Genomic DNA, 19915 nt, shown 5'->3' on the forward strand with positions numbered 1-19915 from the left:
CTGCTTTTGAAGTTGCATGCTAGTTTTGCCTCTCTCTGAATTGTATTTTTATAATTCAAATTCACTGTAAAGCTTTTGTTCTGTTTAAAAAAACATTGCTCTTTGAATGCAGGAATCCGTCTACCAAACTGAGTGTTTGGAAAGGACATTAAGACTTGCCTGCAAGAATATAGCTTAAAAACCCATACATTTTACATTCATTTAGAATTTATGCAAAATTTAGTTTGACCTACTTTTTAAAAGGTTAATTAATTTTAAAATCACTAAATAGTTTTGGCTAACTTTTTAGTGCAATTGGTATCCTAAATTTCAAGAGATTCTTAACATTTTGTGTTTCTTATCTGCAGGCTAATTGGTCAAAATGTTTTAGAAAACCATTCAATGTTCAAGCATAAATGGAACCTTGTAAACTACTGCTCAATCTGGATACACTTTTATAAAAATATAATTTTTTTCTAAAAAATAACCACTAAATTCAAATAAATTGTATGAGGTACCATATTTAACACTGCTGCAACAGACATGTTCATACTGTTGTAATCTCTCAAAGACTGTATATGCAACTAAAAAGTGTTTAAATGTTATTATGACCATCTCTGTAGTAAAAACAAGAAAGAAAATGTTATAAAATATTATAATGATATTCCTAATGTGAAGTGACCCCTCTAGCAAATACACACCATGAGTTGTAATAATATTGTTAAAAAAACCTCTCAGGTGATGTACAATCTCCTACGTATGCAGAATAGAAAACTGTCATTCAATTCTTCAGTAAGTATACTTGAGTAAGTGTGCTTGTGTGTTGGATGCATTTACAGAAATAGTTCATTACGTCGAAGAACGTTGACTAACTCGGACAAACGTGGTTCAAGAATGATTCAAATGGAAAGCAGAAAGTAAACCACAGGAGCCATTAAGTTCTTTTTAGAAAGTGTTCTTTTTAATCCTTAATTATGTTGTGACACTGAAATTCTAAACAGGAGAAGGCAATTGGAAAATCTTCATTAGAGAAATCAGATGTGAAAGTTCAGTCCTTGTTGGCTTTTCAGGTCTCTTTTAATGATGATACTCTCACCTTTTTTACAAATAAATGGCTAAATTGTCAGGCAGCAATTACATGGACATCATATATGCTATTAAGTGCTTACTGTAGAGGTATATAATTTTGAGCTTTAAAAAAGAGTCAGCTGAAGGTATACTGTTGTGTTTGCTTAAATTTCTTCTAATAATAAAATGAACAGTATGTAACTTTCATTCTGTTATACTTAATGCTAGTTTACTGACTGGGTCCACGGCCCTGAGAGGTCCATGATGGAACACTGTGAAGAATCTTTGAAGTGTTTTACCTCAAGAGTCTTGTAGCTCTTGTTTTACCTTGGCTTGCTTGATTAAAAAACCATCCTAGAATTGGCTAGATTCAGAGTTGAACTTATTCTTCAAGAATAGTGTAGTAGTTCCTTAAATAAACTTGTGTCATACTCTTGCCTGACATATTGCACTACTTAACCTCTCCAGCTGATCTAGGTTAGCATCAAATTCTCCCTACTTTGGTAATAACTGAGGATTTTTTCTTCTGTTTGATGTTTACTCCTGGATGTCATCAAGTGAATGACAGTAAAGCTTCCATGTGGTCCCTGTATGCACTTCAAAACTTAAGCTTCACTAAGTATATTTTTCATTAACCTTTCCAGTCCTGGGAACTATCCCTCCACTGAAGGCCACTCTCTTAGCATGTTCTTGGACTACAAGCAAATTGCAAATTATAATTAATTAAAGTAATTGCACATTAAAAGACTTTTATTTTAGTAGCCAGTGATACAGAATGCTTTTTAAATTGGCAGGTAAACTTCCTTGTAATAATTCCTGGTCAGTGAGAGAAGTAGTAGTTATTACTAAATGTGATTCAATGCCTTTATGGTTTTCTTAGTCCTGTTCCTAATTTGAGGATTTGTAGCAGCAAGGATTTCTCAGGTTGATATCCCAGGAGACTCCAATAAGCAATGTTTTCAGCTAGTGCCAGTTTGAACATAGACAAGAGAGCAGACTTCCAAGAGAGTTCAAATTTATGCTTTAATCTGTATCATTGCTGTACATCCCAAGTATGTGCCAGTGAAACTATTCCCCTTCTACTGAATTAACCTTAAAACTGTTATGCTTAGAAATGTTGACAATCTGAGGATGTGAAGTGGAAAGCACAGTGAATCCGTTATTATCTATCCAAAAGGTACCACATACACCCATCTCCAGAAGCAATATTTCAGATCTTGAAAGACAGATCTACTTGAAGTCCCAATTTGAAACCTGTTTACTCTTGTTGTGGCTAGAACTCCAGTCTAATTTGATGTGGCTTCTGCCGTACTTGAAGAGCTTTGAGAAATAAAATAGTTGTTTAAAATATCAGTATCTGATAAAGTTTTTAGTCTTAATCTTATTTTCATTGCTAATATTGATAACACGGTGCTTATGACAGAGCAGCAGTGGACTTAAAACCCTGAAGATGAAAGTAAATAAACCAATGCTTTTACTATTTATTGTTCATGTCCTTCCTGTAACAGAACATAGAGACAATGAGACATTTCCTTTCATAGATTCTCAGTTCATTTCTGGAAAATATCAACATCTGATGCCATTTGAGATGCCCTGTGTTATCCAAGACGTTGGCCTAAGCTTGGCAGAGTTAGCATAGCCCCTGGCAGAGATCCACATCATTGTGGACTGGCATCTGGAGGCTGGACAGGATAAGCTGTAACATTCCGAGTGGTACTATATGTACGCCTGTGTGTAGATAGTTGAATCATGCCTTAGTTTTCCTGCAGAATGGTTCACACTTCTGTTAGTTCTGATCAGCTGAGAGATTTCTTTGAATGTAAGCTGACTTGCCGTCCCCTCTTCCCAGCCCCTATGTTTTTGGTTTAATTGATGAAGTACGCATTTTGGGTTGATCTTGTATTGTCACGAGTGATTCATGATGTGAAATAAAGACTGGTCTTGAAATTTGACTTCTTTTAAAAACTTTTTTGTTGTATAGTACTAACTGATTAATTAAAAAATCTTCTGTTGTTTTATCTTGTAGAACTTTTTGATAACTACATGCAGCAGGATGCACATGAGTTCTTAAACTATCTATTAAATACAATTGCGGATATCTTGCAAGAGGAAAGAAAACAAGAGAAACAAAATGGTCGCCTACCTAATGGCAATATTGACAATGAAAATAAAAGCCCGCCAGACCCAACCTGGGTTCATGAAATCTTTCAGGGAACATTAACTAATGAAACTAGATGTCTTACGTGTGAAACCGTAAGTGTCTATATACTTTGCAAAATGAATTCTTCCATGTTTCAGAAATTCATGTTTCATTATTAATTTTTCTCAACAGACTAACATACTCGATTACTTTTTCTTTAGAAATCTTACATTTATATAGCGATTTGCATTTGAAATATGTTACTGAGAAAATTTCAGCAGCTGATGCATGAATTGTAGGAAAAGGCTTTTGATTACTATTAGGAAAATGCCCAGCTGAAATTTTGTCAGTGTGATCATAATCAGCTTCAAAATTTACGTTAGGAAATTCTAAATGTATGTATTCCTTAGAGAAATGAAGCCTGCTACTTGGGGATGTGGAGTTCTTGTCAAATTCAATGTCTTAGTAACTTCATGTCATGCATTCCATAAATAAGTATTCTGAATCAGTTTCCGCTGGTTTCTAGTTTTTAAATTTAAAGCCATTGAAATCTAGATACTGTGGTTGGCTTTTGGCACTGAGACAGTAAACTGGGATTCTCAAAGAACATAACAATGTGCAGGAACAGTAATCCTTTCCTAAATGTCTGTCCACAGGAATTCTTCTAGTATTAGACCCTGAGAAATAAACTCCCTCTTTGAGTAAGCTATGCTAAAGTTTTCTTTGAGAATAGGTCTACAATAAGAGAAAGCATATACTTCAGAAAAACTTGTAATTGAATTTTACCTGCTTGAGAAGGAGAAATAGCAGCATATTTTGAAAATTACAGTAATTCTGTCATGGTCTACGCTTTAGATATTGTAAAAAGCTGAATGACTGTATTTTTATGTATGACTCCTCATACCTATTTTCCTTAATTAGGTTATGCACATATTTCAGCATGACATTGGAAAGGAGGAATTAATCACATTAAATCTGTATATTTCACATGTATTTTTCTCTGTCTTCTAGAAATACCCACCTTTCTTTTATTTCAAAGAAAATAGCTTCCTAATGCCATATGTAATGTAACTGCAGACTTCGGTAGATCGTAGTGCTGAGTAATTTAGGTCCTCATTTACAGCTACCATATTTTCTTTTCTGGTAGATTTCCCTTCACTAATAACTATTTCATGGCACCTGTCAATTGCTTCTCTTTTAGTTCTGGAACTGATTTTTTTTTTCTTCTTGAAATATGAGCTTAGCGTAGTCTCTTAACATGACTGACATCATTACCTTTCCTCACTATGGCATAGTGATTCACCACTGTCAGGATTTTGATGTAGGTACAGTCCTTAAAAAAAATTTTAAATGCCGATGTGCTGTTTCCCAGCATATTTTATTAGTTACCAGACCTCTCACAATTTTGAGAGTTTTACTAATATTGGTCAGTTTATTTTTCTGTTGGCTGTCGCTGAACAGGATATGCCATGTCTGCCACTGTGTCTCCTTGGCCAGTCAAATTTTAAATTCTGTGTTCTATTATACTTTTTTTGGTACATTAGGACCTTTGTTTACCAGGCCCTAATAATCTGGAAGCTATTTTATCAGCTTCTGTCTATTCAATATATAAGCTTGTGTCTAGTTAAAATACAGTTACCTGAAAGTAGGCACTTAGAAACACATTTAGACCCATTAAATAGGTAGAATTACTGTGAATAGTGTCTTATTTTCAAATTTAGTGAGCCTACATCATTGTTTTAATGGTTTTTGGAAGCTGTTGGCATTTATAGAGTCTTTCTGTTTTTAGAAATATAATATAAAATGTCAGGAGTGCTTGGATATAACTCATATAGAAGATGACACAGCAATAGAGGATGAATTAGTGCTTACTAATTATAACAAAATAACCTTAGTATATTTTTTATTTAAATTTGGAATTTAATATATACTTGAATATAAAGCCTAATATACCTGCTTTAAGTGAAAATTATTCTCTTCTAACTGGCCAAACCTACTCAAAGTTCCTAAAATCAGCATGGCAAGATTTTATTCTAATTTCAATTGTCCTAGCTGAAAAAAGCTTCTTTCCAGGATATGCTGTCTCATTAGCCCATCTTAAGATAAAAAATGAACTGACTAAAGGTTTATTCTCATTTTAATTATGGACAGTGGAACACAAGGAACATAGATATGATTGTTTAACAAAGATTTCTGTCATGGGTCAAGCCACACTATAAAATAACTAAGTTACAAACCGGACTTTACGTACTTTTAGTGTAATTTCTTGTTTCCCCCTTCCTTGATAGAGGCAGTATGATGAAGTAAATATTATAATTTTTGTGGCTAATTAATAAAAATGATCTAGACATTAAGTGGTTTTACAGATTTCTCTCACAATTTAACGAAAGAATAACAGTTCTATGATTCTATGAACAGTAAACCAGAAGATAATGTAATTAAGGTTAAATTTGAAACAGCTAAAAGTGGGCAGTACTTCTACATAGAAAAAAAACTCAGGAAAAGCTCAGCGATCTTTCTTACAGGGGTACTATAAAAGCCTTAACTATGCCCTAATTTTTTTTCTTTTCTTTTCTTTTTTTTTTTTTTTTTTTTTTAACCAAGATAAATCATACCATTTGTTTCAGCTTCATTTAAAAATCATTTCTGTCTTAGCACACACAGTTGCAAAAGTTCTTTTGTCAGTGAGCTGATTCATATTGCTAGTAAAATACCAAACTGAAAGAAAGAGAGATTCCATGAGTGTTAGCCTTCCAAGTTTTCTGTTCTATGTGGCATTGGTCATCAGTACAGCAAAGCTGGTTTGCATGCAGATTGTGTCTTTGATGTGAGAACAACATACCATCCCCTTTTAGCCAGAATACTGGAATCACAGAATCACGGGATCACAGAATGTTAGGGATTGGACGGGGCCTCGAAAGATTAGCTAGTCCAATCTTTCTGCTGGAGCAGGAACACCTAGATGATTGCTACACAGGAAGGCGTCCAGGCGGGTTTTGAATGTCTCCAGAGAAGGAGACTCCACAACCTCCCTGGGCAGCCTGTTCCAGTGTTCTGTCACCCTCACTGAGAAGAAGTTTCTTCTCAAATTTAAGTGGAACCTCTTGTGTTCCAGTTTGAACCCATTACCCCTTGTCCTATCATTGGTTGTCACTGAGAAGAGCCTGGCTCCATCCTCGTGGCACTCACCCTTTATATATTTGTAAACATTAATAAGGTCACCCCTCAGTCTCCTCTTCTCCAAGCTAAAGAGCCCCAGCTCCCTCAGCCTTTCCTCATAAGAGAGATGCTCCACTCCCTTAATCATCTTCATTGCCCTGCATTGGACTCTCTCCAGCAGTTCCCTGTCCTTCTGGAACTGAGGTACACTCCAGTTCTTCACTATTGCTCAGATGCTGCTATTAGGAAAACTCAGGTGGTTTCTTGAACACGTCAGTGCTTGATTCTGCATGTGATGGGGTTTTCTGACCATGTTAATCTTTTTTTCATTCTATAGGTGATTGAAATATGTTGCTTTGGTGACTTCAGTCTAAGGAAGTTAGACATTCTGTTTCAAGTAAACATCACTATGGAAGAGGGGGGTCCTGGTTAGAGGGGAGGCTGACTTTTAAACTTTTTTTTTTTAATTAAAAATGTATGATTTAATGTTGGAAAAAGGTACTGTTCAAATACTAATGATCAAAAAAAATATTGAAAATTAAGAATAGCAATTTCTAAATTATCAACATAGATGGAAAAAACCCATTTAGCTATTCTTTGAATAAAGCCTTTAATGGTTCCTCATGATCTTAAGTGCTAACCTGAGAGAGGTTCCTTAAAGCAGTACTGTCAGCGTTATCACTTAAGAATAAAAGAATTCCTTTTGTGAACTTCTGGTTTCAGTATCAATCTCTTTTAATCAAGTACACCACATCCCTTTCCTCTTCTCCATCTCCTCCCTGCCCTTACAGCTTTTGCATGGGATAAAGCTGGCTATTAAATCTTTATTGTTTCATGTAATTTTCTTTGATTAGACCAAGAGAGGAAGAATTATCTAATTGCGTGTCCGAATAACACTGATCATATGACTCAATTCCAGCTGTCCTAGCTAAAGACTGCAGCAGAGTATTTTCTAGAACTGTTTGGTTTTTTTTTTTCTGAATGATTCTTAATCCTCAGGCTAAAGAGTTCATCAGACTCAAGTTTGATAATTCCAAGTGTTTTGCAATGGGATATTTTGGACAATTGTGCACACACCTAAACTGTAGTACATCCCTGAAGAAAAGAAGTGTGCAGCACACTGAAGATGCAGGTGGCCTTTTTTTTTTTCCATTCTAAAAACAGCTTGGAAGTGTTCTGTATATGTTCTGTGATCCCTTTGAAAGTATAAACATTACACTTCAGTATCTGAATGGTGTAGTAGATGTGATGTGTACTGGCACAGTGACATATTTTTTGTACATGTACACTTACTCTTGGCAAGATTAGTTACAGAAGAGTGCGAGGAATCTTTGCCCAGTCCTCTCACAGATATTATCAGAAGCTTTTAACTCAATTTCCTAAGTTTTTGGATTTGCCAAATAGTATTCTCAAAAATAGTTGTCTTGACCACCTGTATTTTTCTTTTTATTCCCCATGTATGCTGCCCCTAGGAACTGTGTGTTTCTCATCTCTTGATAACCAGAGAACAACTTTCCAAATTTATTTTCATTCTGGGTTGAAAATGGAACATAAATCTCATGTTTTAAAGGTCAACTTACATTAGTTTTCCCATAGCTTTTTAACTTTTCCTGCTTTCATCAACAAACTGCAGCTAGTCATCTTTTCTGAAAGCATTTATTTTTGTACCTAGGAGCCATAAAAGGCAGAGCACGTTCTCATCAGTGGCGTTGATTATGTCTAAATACAGAGAGGAAACACGAGCAGACAAAAGTTAAGGTTGCATATTGCCATTTCCTAAACCTTTTTATAACATAGTTGGTTTTTAAGGCAGCTATTGGATTTCATCCACCACCATTTTTCAGGATTTGTGATGGAATTTATTCTGTGCTTCTAGGATTTTCTTTTTTACTTCAATTGCTGTTCTTGCATTTTTGTAAGAAATGGCTATGCACTATTTTGCCTCTGTCAGACGAAGTTCCAAGCTCTCATTTACTGACAAATTTACTATCTGCTGTTCATTTAAGAGTGTTAATCTAGCTAGGAAGAGAATTCAAAATAGTTGTGCTGTTTTTTAGGGACACTATGATATGCAAATACATAACTTTCAGTTGGAGGGAATCTTAGCGGAAGAACAGAGGTGGGAGGACTAAATAGAAGAATCCCAGTGATTGTATTCTTTTGAAAAGAATGAGGTGTTGAAGGAACTTGGCATTAATATTGTTGAGCTGTAATCAGCATAATGACAACTGGTATTATATACCCCCACAGACACAAATGCACTTCCTTCTTCCTCCTTCTGAACAAAATCAGAAACAGAGATCTAGCAAATCTCTGAAATAAAAAGGCCATTTGTAAAAAATTTTAAAAGGCTGTTATAAGGTAAAAGGTGCATTTTGTCAATAGAAAATGGTACTGAAAACAGGTGAATTAGTATAACTAGTTTTAACTATAATCTATTGGTTCTTTTCTCCTGCAGATAAGCAGCAAAGATGAAGACTTCTTAGACCTTTCAGTTGACGTGGAGCAAAATACTTCAATCACTCATTGTTTAAGGTAGATGCAAATATCTGAATTTTCATAATTTGTCTTGTATCTGTACCTAGAAAGCGTGAAGTAAAACTGAAAGCTCACAAGCTTAGTAAATTTTATCTTAGGTAGAGTTAAGATTATAAAGTTATGTTTATATTCTATGTGTTTATATGTATATCTCAGATAAGAAACTAGTATTCCATGATCTATAGTTTTTCTTTCTTTTTTTATTCAGGGGTTTCAGCAATACAGAAACTCTGTGCAGTGAATACAAATATTACTGTGAAGAGTGTCGCAGTAAACAAGAAGCACATAAAAGGTACATCGGACACAGGGATGAAAACATGCATTTCATGAAAATACTCCTGTATTTCCTTTTGTGTGTGTGTGTATGAGACAGGGGGAGAAGGTTCCTTATCCTTAGTTTTTCTCACTCGTCTTCCACTTAAGAGTAACTTGGTTGCATTCCTCTTGCTTAAATTCAATGAGCCTACTTGCCATGAGGGATGAGAGTCCATGTAAAGCATTTTGGGAGTCCTTTGATCGTTATTTATTTTACGAACAAGAAAAAGAATGGTTTTAAGACCAAAAAGAAGTTAAAAAGACATGTTAAAACAAACTGTCAGTGACTAATCAACAATTATGGGTAATGATGAAAAGTCATTGATTTCATGTGACTTTTTAGACTTAGTTTTGTCTCGATAATAAAACAATTTTTCCAATTTCTGTAAGAATCACTTTGATATCACTTTTTTTTTTTTTTCTGATTCAGACAGAATGAGGCTTGTCACTTTTGTTGTTAACTAAGTTTCTGGTTTCTTAAAAGTGCATTAGTTAAGCTAAACTTCTGCTTCACAGTGCTCCTGAAAAGCATCAAAAGGTCTGTGGAAGCCTGAAATTCATTATGTTTAAAAATAATTCTTGTCTGCCTAATAATTCTTCTAGTCTTGTTTACACCTTTGCAAATGCTATGATTTTGTGTACTTTGTGGTATTTATTATCTGAGAAAGTATTTTGCTGCTTGCAGATGTGTTGAAGGGATGGGAACACTGACATGCTCTACAGGTTATACCACTGATTCTGGTTATTTGGTTTACCATAGATTTAGCACATGGCTTTTGGCATATCTCATCTGCAAAGTCTGCCTCCAAACGTTGCCTAAGCTTACTAATTGGTGTGTATTAGAGGGTTGTGAAGCCACGTCTGTCCTGTTGTTTTCTGTTGCCTTAGCTCATTTTCTTTGGTGGAGGTAATGTGATCCCTGACCAACATAAGCTGTGTTGACATAAACCCATACTGTAGGCACTACCATATTGGCAAAACACAGCTTTTATTGTCTGTAGTTTGCTTTTCATGCAGGGCTTAAGTTCAGTTTCACTACAGTAATAATTTTCCTCTATCTCTAACATGAAGCTTATCTATGATAGTGTCTACTCAACTAGCAAAGGTGGTGTACTGAATTTCTTCACCAGTGAAAGAGTTTCTATTATCAAACAGAATTGCATTATAAGAAGAGGGACTTTCATTTGGAAAAAAAAAATAGAGCAGAAATTATATCTGTGTCTCTGTAATAGAATAAAAATGTATCTCTCCCTAGAAATAGTTGCTTCTGTCGTCTTTCTGCCATTCTCCAACTTCTCGCATTTCCTAGTTCCCTTGCGGGCCATGGGGAAAATCTGAGTCTAGCAGGGTTTCCCACAAGTTACTATTAGTCTAAGTTTAGTGAGAAAAAGGGAAGGAAGGTGAGTCTTCAAGTATTCTGTCCCCATCTCCCTCTCTTTTGAAAATAAGGTTGTCTTGTACAAATGTATTTCCTGACATTCTGACAATATGGTCTTAATAGACATGTTTGAAACCTGAGCTGTATTGTTGAGGCTGTTGAGCTACTGTTTGGGCTAAAGGCAGTTTGAAAAATTCAGCATGGTGCTGATCTAAGGCAATTAGCTGTGCCAAGCAGCAGAGCTCTCTGCGTGGTTGTTTTCTTGGTATGGGCAAATTTATTGCCTGGAGAGGGAAGGTCTGTGTTTGTGGCCAGCCCAGCTGTGGACGGCTCACGAGGATTTATAGGCACTGATGCGAGATCTCAGTATCTCAAACTAGGGAAAGGGGCCCTCAGTAAAACTAGATTATCACTTGCTGGTGTTGATTGCCATAAAATACTGCTGCAGCATTTGTGCAAAATTATTTTGCTAAAGCACAGCATCATCTTGTTTGGGTAGCATGTGGTAAGGTGAGTAACAGTGAGCTATTTGTCTTTTGGCCATGTTGAATGAATGGCTTGATGGGAAAACTTGGAGTAATAAATATGTATATATGTGTCGTAACAAAACTTATTTTAAAAAGCTTGTTTGACTTGGCAAGTTTACTGAAAAATTCATCTAGAACAGGATCTGTGGAACAATTTTGTTGCAATACCTTCACTGTATACCAAACGGGTTCTAGGTTTTGCTTTTGGGAATTCAGGAAAGCTATGGGGAGGCATGTTTAAAAATTCAATTAAGTTCTATGCATTCATTGTGTCTAAATTATTCTGTGGGTTCAGCATGGCCATTATCATTATTATGTATTATAGCTTATTATTTTAAATACACCTTTATTTATTTTAAATCCACCTTTAGTTTAGCAATACAGAACATGTTCAATATTTGTTAAACGGCTGCTTATTTTAGTTTTTAATACTTGCAAAAATTTTTAGAGACTTGACAGGTTTCTTGTTTGTTGATATCAACTGAATGTTTTGGCTGGCTATTGTATACACTGTTGGTTTGTTTTTGTTTTGTTTATTTGTTTTTTCAGGATGAAAGTAAAAAAGCTGCCTATGATTCTAGCTCTCCATTTGAAGAGATTTAAATATATGGATCAGCTGCATCGATACACAAAACTCTCTTATAGAGTAGTTTTTCCTTTAGAGCTTCGTTTATTTAACACCTCAGGAGATGCCACCAATCCTGATAGAATGTATGACCTTGTTGCTGTGGTAGTTCATTGTGGAAGGTAATAACTCCATTTTACACAAGGGATTTTTGTATAAGCTTAACTATGTTTAAAAAACAAAACACCCAATATCATATAACTAATAGCATTTAAAGACCTTTTAAAAGAAAAATTTCTTAGGAAAGAAAACATTGCAGGGATGTGCTACCAATCCTGACAAAACATAGGACTTCATGCCATGGTGGTTCTTTGTGGAAAGTGATAACACTGTATTTCACATGACAGATCTTTGTATGAACTTAACTATGTTTAAAAAACCAAACATGATACACACAGTATCATGTAACTAGAATAATACTTAAAGATCATTTTATTAAAGTTTCTAAGAAAGGAAAGCATTATAGAACAGATTCCTTTAAAAAGTATTTCCTTTAGGATGGGGGGTTTTTTGTAGGCTTGAGCAACATTTTCTGAAATATATCCATAAATTATGAGTTTTGTTGATTACTTTGTTTCCTTGCTTTCAAAAATGACTGTTAGATTTGGATTTGATTTTGCTATATTAGGCAAATGTTCTTATGGTTTCATGTCTTAAAATCAGAGCTGCTCTACAAACTGCTGATTGAGTATATAAAAGCCCTGAAGTGAAAAATTATTATTTAACATCTGGAATCACAGAATAATTTACATTGCAAGGTCAACTATTAAAAGCTCAAAGCAGGGCTAACTTTGACGTTAGATTAGGTTGCGCTGGGCTGAGTTTCATGCCTAGGAATGCTGATTTCATTGCCTTTTTGGGCAATTTGTTCCAGTCCATCAGTGTTCTCACAGTGATTTTTTTTCTTTTCCCTATATCCAGTCAGAATTTTCCTTGCTTCAGTTTGCAACTGCTGCCTCTTGTCATAGAATCATAGAATCATTTTGTTTGGAAGAGACCCTTAACATCATTGAGTCCAGCCGTAACATAAATCTAGCACTAAACCATGTCCCTAAGAACCTCATCTATGTATCTTCTAAACACCTGCAGGGATAGTGATTCAACCACTTCCCTGGGCAGCCTGTTCCAATGCCCGACAATCCTTTCTGTGAAGAAATTTTTCTTCATACCCAGTCTGAACCTTCCCTGATGCAATTTGAGGCCATTTCCTCTCATCGTATCACTTTTTACTTGGGAGAAGAGACCAACATCCTCCATGCTGGTCAGGTAGTTGTAGACAGCGATAAGGTCTCCCCTTAGCCTCCTTTTCTTCAGGCTAAACAGCCCCAGTTCCCTCAGCTGCTCCTCATCACACTTGTGCTCCAGACCCTTCACCAGCTTTGTTGCCCTTCTCTGAACTCTCTCTAGCACCTCAATATCTTTCCTGTAGTGAAGGGCCCAAAACTGAACACAGGATTTGAAGTGCAACCTCACCAGCACTTAGTACAGTGGAATGATCACTGCCCTAGTCCTGCTGGCCACACTGTTCTTCACTATGCCTTTCTGAGAAGAGCTTGCCTCTGATTCCCATATAACTCTTCTGTTCTGGGTAGTGGAAGGCAGGAGTTGGATTCCTCATTTATTCTTCTCCAGGCTGAATAAAGCCAGCTCCCTCAGCCTCTCTTCCTCCATCTGGTGCTGTAGCCCTCTGCCACTGGACTTTCCCAGTTTATCGGTGTCTCCCTTATACTGGAAAGGTTGTGTCTGGGGTTCCATCTCCAGTTCTGGGTCCCAGAATGCAGAGTGATGGGGGTTATAATTTCACTGCTGGCCCTGCTCTTACAGTGCAGCCCCACGTGTGCTCATCCCTGCCACCAAAATGATGCACTGCTGGCTAACAGCTCATCTTGTTGACCCCCTGGGCCAGCTGGTTCTGTTGGATAGAGTTAGTCTGGCACAAGACTTCGCATTCATGCTTAAACTTCATGAGGTTCTTATCAGCCCATTCTTCCAATTTTTTAAAGTCTCTCAAAATGGCAGACCTGTCCTCTGGTTGCCAGCTGCTGCTCTTTGTTACACCTCCACCCCTATTCCCCCCCTAAATAGACCTGGGATTAGAGTACAGATAAGATCCCTCAAGTTGCCAGGACAGTTTTGGAAAATAAGTCTTTGTGCCATAGTCTTCTGAGACACTTTTTTTCTGAATTTTAGGGAAAACAGAACCTGTCCATTTCTAACCATTTTGTCCAGTTCTGACCTTTTCTTTCTCTGTCATTCAAGCTACATTCTTTGAAACTTATCCATTCTCAGAGCCATGGAAGGAGATGAACCCTGTTTTCATTGGGTTACATGATTTGGTACACAGACATGTCCCTCACAGATGACAACCTTCCCTCTCTGATCTAGACATAAAAATTGTATGAGTGCTGTTAGCTGGTTCAGGCAGTTCCGGAACTGCTTTAGCTAATTGTCCACTTTCAGTTTTAAGGTTCAGCTGCTTCAGAAAGTGTTTTATTTCTTTACTTGAAATCTGATTAGAAATAGGACACTTTTAAAGATGTGTTGTTATTTTTTTTTCTGTTGTAGTTGTGGAGAAATTTCTTGTCTGCCATAAACTGAAGAGCTGTGCATTATAACAGTTTCAATATGTTTGGAAGCCCTTCTCATTGTTGTGAGGATTCTTGGGTCTTCTAAACTGTCATTTTAATTAAGTTTTTATTTACAGTGGACCAGATAAAGAGGTTCTTCATTGAGACTGTAAATGAACATCAGCTCTACAGCTTTTTCTTTCTGAAGATCGATCAGAAATAGTTTGGGATCTGTTCTGTTCCTCCAGACATCAGAATGTTTTCTTGATTACACTTCTCTGTCTCCCTCTTCTTTTTTTTTTTTTTTTTTTAATTTCACTTATATTTTTGATATATGTGCCAGTTATTCCTCATTTGAAACCATATATACATATTTTTAGCACAATATTAAATGTATAGATAAGTAAGACCTCATTATGAAGATAAGTGGAGGGTAAAAAAGAAAATAAATGTCCAAACAGAAATTGCACTGGTAGCTATATTAATCACTGTTAAGTATTGCTTTTCTGCAAGGAAAAGCAAAACAAAACAAAAACAACAAAACACAACAATTTAATGGAATACATTTGTACATACATGTGTTATTGTCTGTGTTCTTTTCTAATTTTATTTTACAGTGGCCCTAACAGAGGACATTATATTGCAATAGTGAAGAGTCATGATTTTTGGTTGCTTTTTGATGATGACATTGTTGAGGTAAGTTCTATGTAACCCTGGACTTTTTTCTCAGAGCGCATGCACTCCCCTTGCATATATGATTACTTAAAGTAAAAAGACTGGTGTGCTAATGAAAAGAGGGTTCAACCCCAGTCTAAATGAGCAAATAACTGTGAGTGCAGAGCTGCACCTTACTAATATGACTGTACAATGCTTTGAATTGTGTTTTGGTTTTTATACTTCTTAAAAGAAGCTGCTTTGTTTATGGCCACTGCCTTTCACCTTTGTTTAATAAGCTTTTCCTATGACCAGAAGACATGGCAAATAACGATATAGATATATTGGTTTCACTGCAATTCTTTTCCAAGGGCAATTTGTTGGAGCGAGCCATTTGTTCATATTTTCTAGGAGCTTATGATTTAATGGAATGGATATGTCTTATAGTCTGTTTTATCGAGTATCCTGGATTGTTTCAGACAAAGGTGTAACGAATATCAAAATAGGAAGAAACTTCAGATTTTTGAGATTTCACCTTAAAGTTAATCCCTGAAACAGGAGCCTTTTGCTCCTGGTGGTATTCTCGCTAGTATTAGTCATGCTTCCAGGAATTCTTATTATTAAAGAAAAAAAAAAAAAAAAAAGGATTCTAATTCTTTTCTTGGAACAGCAGAATTCCCTTTACCAGTTTTGACTTTGTCATCTGTCTCATCAGTTAGCTTTTGTTCTTTATTGCGAGAAAGAGCAGAAACTGCTGGTGTCCGTATATTGTATCATCTCAGGATTTTTGCTTGTTCTGTCATCTTCCTTTTTTTTTTTTTCCTGTGTGCTTATGCATGAACAGAAGATGATTGTGCTGTCCAAGTCCTTTTCCTGACTTTATTTGAATTAATTACATCTATAAAATGAATAGTTTATATTTTCCTTGCAATACACAAGAACTGCATAATTAAAAAGAAGAAAAATGAGTGAGATAGGTATTGGACTTACGTTTTTAATTGGCAGGATGGGTCAAGGGTATTGAAGAGTTCTTCTCTCCAAGCCACATTATGGACAGTTTTTCACAAAGGAAATGACAAACATGGAAATACAGAGCTGATGGGAAAGTGAAAGGTTTTCTTCTGTGTCTTATCAAGATACACAGTAAATTGAAATGTCTTGGTAGGGTCGAAAGTTCACTTACCTCCAGGGAAAACAGTGAGAGCTGTAGCAGATCTCACATCATTTCACAAACATCAGGGACAATCTCTCCAGTTCCAAAGCAGTAACACCTGGCAGTAATGTATTTTTGTTCTCTTAACCCTTCTAAAGAAAAAATAAGGAACTTTTTGTTCTTAAATCTAAAACATCTAATTGAGATTTAGGCCCAGGGCTCACTCCTTTCTGAGAGAGTTTTTATTCCACGTCATGGGAGTAAGATTAAATTAAACCTGCCTAAGTGAAGGAAGAATTATCTTTCCACCTTTGTTGTTTGTAGCCTAATTGCCTTTATTTTAAAATGTGGTGAGAGAGCTTACTTTCAGTTTCAGTTTCTTTTGTAGCCAAAAATCATTAAAATGAAAACGGAACAATACTCTTCACCTTCCTAACACAAGTTTTGCATCTTTTCCCAAAAATCTTGGTTACAGGAGGCTTTCTAAGCTAACAGGATCGCAAGCAAAGATTCTGTGTGAAAAACATATAAAAAGTTAGCCTTCATTCTTCGCCTTCTCCTTATTCTCCTCTGCATTTGATTGACTTACAACGCTTAGAGTTAGAGAGTTTGTACTTACATTATTCAAATTGATGTAAAGTATATCCTTGTCTTTAAAACTTTTCTGTGTGAAAGTTGTACAGCAGATTGCACTCACATAACACTTAAAAGTGTATATATAAAACATATATAGCTGCTACCCTCTGTGCAGGTGATGGCAGAGGGGAAAACAGAACATCACAAGTTTAAGATTTAGATTTTATTACTTTATATAATTATGTGAAAGTTATTTTTGTTTGGCAGTAGTTTTTAGAGTGGAACTTAATGTTATATATGTGTCATGCAAGGTATTCTTACTTTAAATTTTTGGGTTTTTACATACAGAAAATTGATGCACAAGCTATTGAAGAATTCTACGGGTTGACATCAGACATCTCAAAGAACTCTGAGTCTGGTTACATCCTCTTCTATCAGTCTCGGGATTGAGGGAGAACTGTAGTGAAGAGAGATTTTTATGTCTCGCATCTTCTCTATCTTGGAATGGAGCAAGCACTGGAAAAAAAGGAAAGCAGGGAGCTCCAGGGGCAGTAGCACAGTTTGCACACACAACTAAACAACGAGTTTGGGATTCTTAAAACCTTTGTGTCGTTTTCATTTTATTTGCTCAGGTATTGTGCTGAGTACGCATCTCCACTGCATCTCATAAGCAAAAGAGAGATACCAGCCACTCTTGCAGGAGCTTTCCTTTAGATAATACTATTTCTGTGGTCCTAATTTAAAGCCCATTAAGGTCACTGGAGAACCTTTCATGGACTTCAGTAAAATTCAAATCAGGTTCTAACTGCACTGTTAGATTAGTGCAATAGGAGCATTAGAAATCTGTATTTTATACAGACTTTATATATAAAAGGTAAAGGACTCTTTGTGAACTTAGTTTCCTGTGCTTAAGTTTAAAAGAATGAGGTTGGGAGGGTTAACATGTAAGCAAGAAGATATATCTGGGCCCAACACAATTGCCTTCTTGATGGTAGTAGTTTAACTGAAGATATAAACTGATGTCAGGGAGGCAAATATGTTTTGCTTCTCTGAAGAAGCTTATGTTATTTATAATGTATGACCGGGAACAATCAGTCAAGATTATGGCTTTTAATCTCCGTATGGGGAAAGATTTGGTTTGTAATAGTTTTATTTTTATTTATAAATTATTGTAACTTAGGATCTTGTGTATTGTCCTATATTCTAACAAGTATTGGAAATTTTATATATTAATTTGAATTAAAGCTGATTATGTTTAAATGTTAAAGAAGAGCCAATATAAACTCTAAAATCAATGCCTACAGTATCTCTAAAAAATGAATAGCACAAAAGAGAGATTTGCTTCTGGAGGAACTGGTATCTAAGTGAGGTACTTTAATTAAATTAGAATATCCTCTTTCCATTAATGGATGAAAAAAGCAGTGATCAAGCTATTACATAGAAGACTGTAAGAATGCATATCATAAGAAGATGATGGCGCAGTGGTGGTATACTGGTCCTTGTAAGTCTTTAATAATTTGTTAATGGTTCACACACTAAGCAAATTAGAATGATTTGGGTTGAAGTAAACCATTTTAAGAATAGTATTCCCTCTTCTAGACATAGATCTACTTCTGTTCCCAATAGCACGGGTGACTATCTCAGAAACCACTCGAGGTCTCAAGTACAAATTATGTCTGAGTAATAAGAAGAAAGAGGCTTGGAACTTCATGAGACTAAAGATACTACATTGTTTAAAATGAATCATACTTACGTCCTGTAGAATGAAAATTTCTAAAACCAGGCCGTTTACTTGTTTTAGGTTAATGAAACAGCTTTAAGAATTAAATCTTGACAAAACACCTGATCTGTAATAAATGTGAACTATTGATTTGACATTCTTCAATTTACCAGTATGTTATCTGACAGTAGCTGAATGTAATTTCTGGAAAGTCATGGGATGTGCATTCCAGATTATGGCAATCAGGTCTTGGATGTCCTTGTCACTCCTTCTTCAGCTAGCGATTTTTACATTCTTGTAGTTTTCTGAGGTTATTTTATTGATACTGTTACAACTTTTAAAAAGAATGTCTCCTGTCTGCTGCTATAAGTGACTATTTACTTACCTGTATCTTTTAGCTCAGGAAATGACTTCACCTATTCGCTCAGTTGAACAAACCTTTAACAGGGTCATTAAATAAATCGGGCTATTTAGCAATTGTCATACTCTAACAAATTGCTTTTGTAAAATGCAACATTTCTAAAGACTTGGTTTGGCTAGGATTATTTTATATAAAATAATGTGTTCTGTTTAAACTACCAGCATTGTAAAGCAAAGCTTAAGTATTGTGGGAGATGCACAAAATATTATTGGATTCTTCTTAAAGAATTCAAATAATTTAAAACCTTTTTCATCTTTCAGTGGGGAAAGGATTGATGGGTGAATAAGTCGTATAATGGTGCATGTTAGAAGGATGAAGTCCTTTGCATACTAAAGGTACAGTATTGTAAAAGAACTGTCATGTTACTTTTTGCTAATTTAAAATGTTTGGTCATTTTTTTTTTCTTCTTGGTGTAGTTAAAAGCTGAGACTAGTTGCTAAATCTTTTATACCCTAACAAAATTTAAAACATTTTTGTTGTTTCACTGGTTTTACTCCTGCAATGTATTTTTATAAGATACTGACTTTTATTTTGTATAGGGTTTTTGAGGTAGTACTCCAAATTGTATATTTCATTTTTTCTTTTAGTGCAGCTGAAATAATTTTAAGTTCTTAATTAGACTGATATCAGAAACTGCAACTTAAAAAGAAAAAAAAAAGAAAAGAAAAGAAGCAGGGAAGTACAAAATATAATTGATTGCTATGTAAAACATTGTAGGATTTTTTTCTTGGCTGTAATACAGTGGGGAGTGTGGGAGAGTTGTCAGTTGTTGTAAATGGTGGAAATTATTTGCTGTGTAACTATGTAAATGTTAATTGGGACCACAGTCCCCTATTTTGTATATTGGAGCAAAAAACTTCTATTAAATAAAGTATGTTCTGTAAAGGTAAGTACTGTATCCTTTGTGGAGCCCAAATGGTCAGTCAGCTGCCTTTTGTGCTTTTCTGTGTTTTCAAACCTAAAAGTATCTGGAATTTCCTGTATTAAACTAACTGCTCTGAGCTGTGGAGGGACAAGTTTGTTTAATTACACTGCACTGTATATCTTTCTAGGTGTGTTGTTATGAAAATAGTTCAATGGTAGCCATGGTTTTAG

At 35.5% G+C, this 19915-nt stretch overlaps 1 protein-coding gene across 1 annotated transcript in view; it reads left to right on the forward strand.

The window, feature by feature from the left end:
* Positions 1–19710, forward strand: part of USP12 (ubiquitin specific peptidase 12) — a 38958-nt gene extending 19248 nt beyond the window's left edge. Inside the window, exons 4-9 of the mRNA XM_082053639.1 lie at positions 3074–3300; positions 8805–8881; positions 9093–9176; positions 11654–11851; positions 14914–14992; positions 17028–19710. Of these exons, the coding sequence (XP_081909765.1) occupies positions 3074–3300; positions 8805–8881; positions 9093–9176; positions 11654–11851; positions 14914–14992; positions 17028–17129 (767 nt within the window). The 3' untranslated portion in view covers positions 17130–19710. The remainder of the gene's footprint in view (positions 1–3073; positions 3301–8804; positions 8882–9092; positions 9177–11653; positions 11852–14913; positions 14993–17027) is intronic.
* Positions 19711–19915: the final 205 nt, after the last annotated feature.

This window comes from Streptopelia decaocto, assembly GCF_964273445.1.
Source record: "Streptopelia decaocto genome assembly, chromosome: 1".
Classification (NCBI taxonomy): domain Eukaryota; kingdom Metazoa; phylum Chordata; class Aves; order Columbiformes; family Columbidae; genus Streptopelia; species Streptopelia decaocto.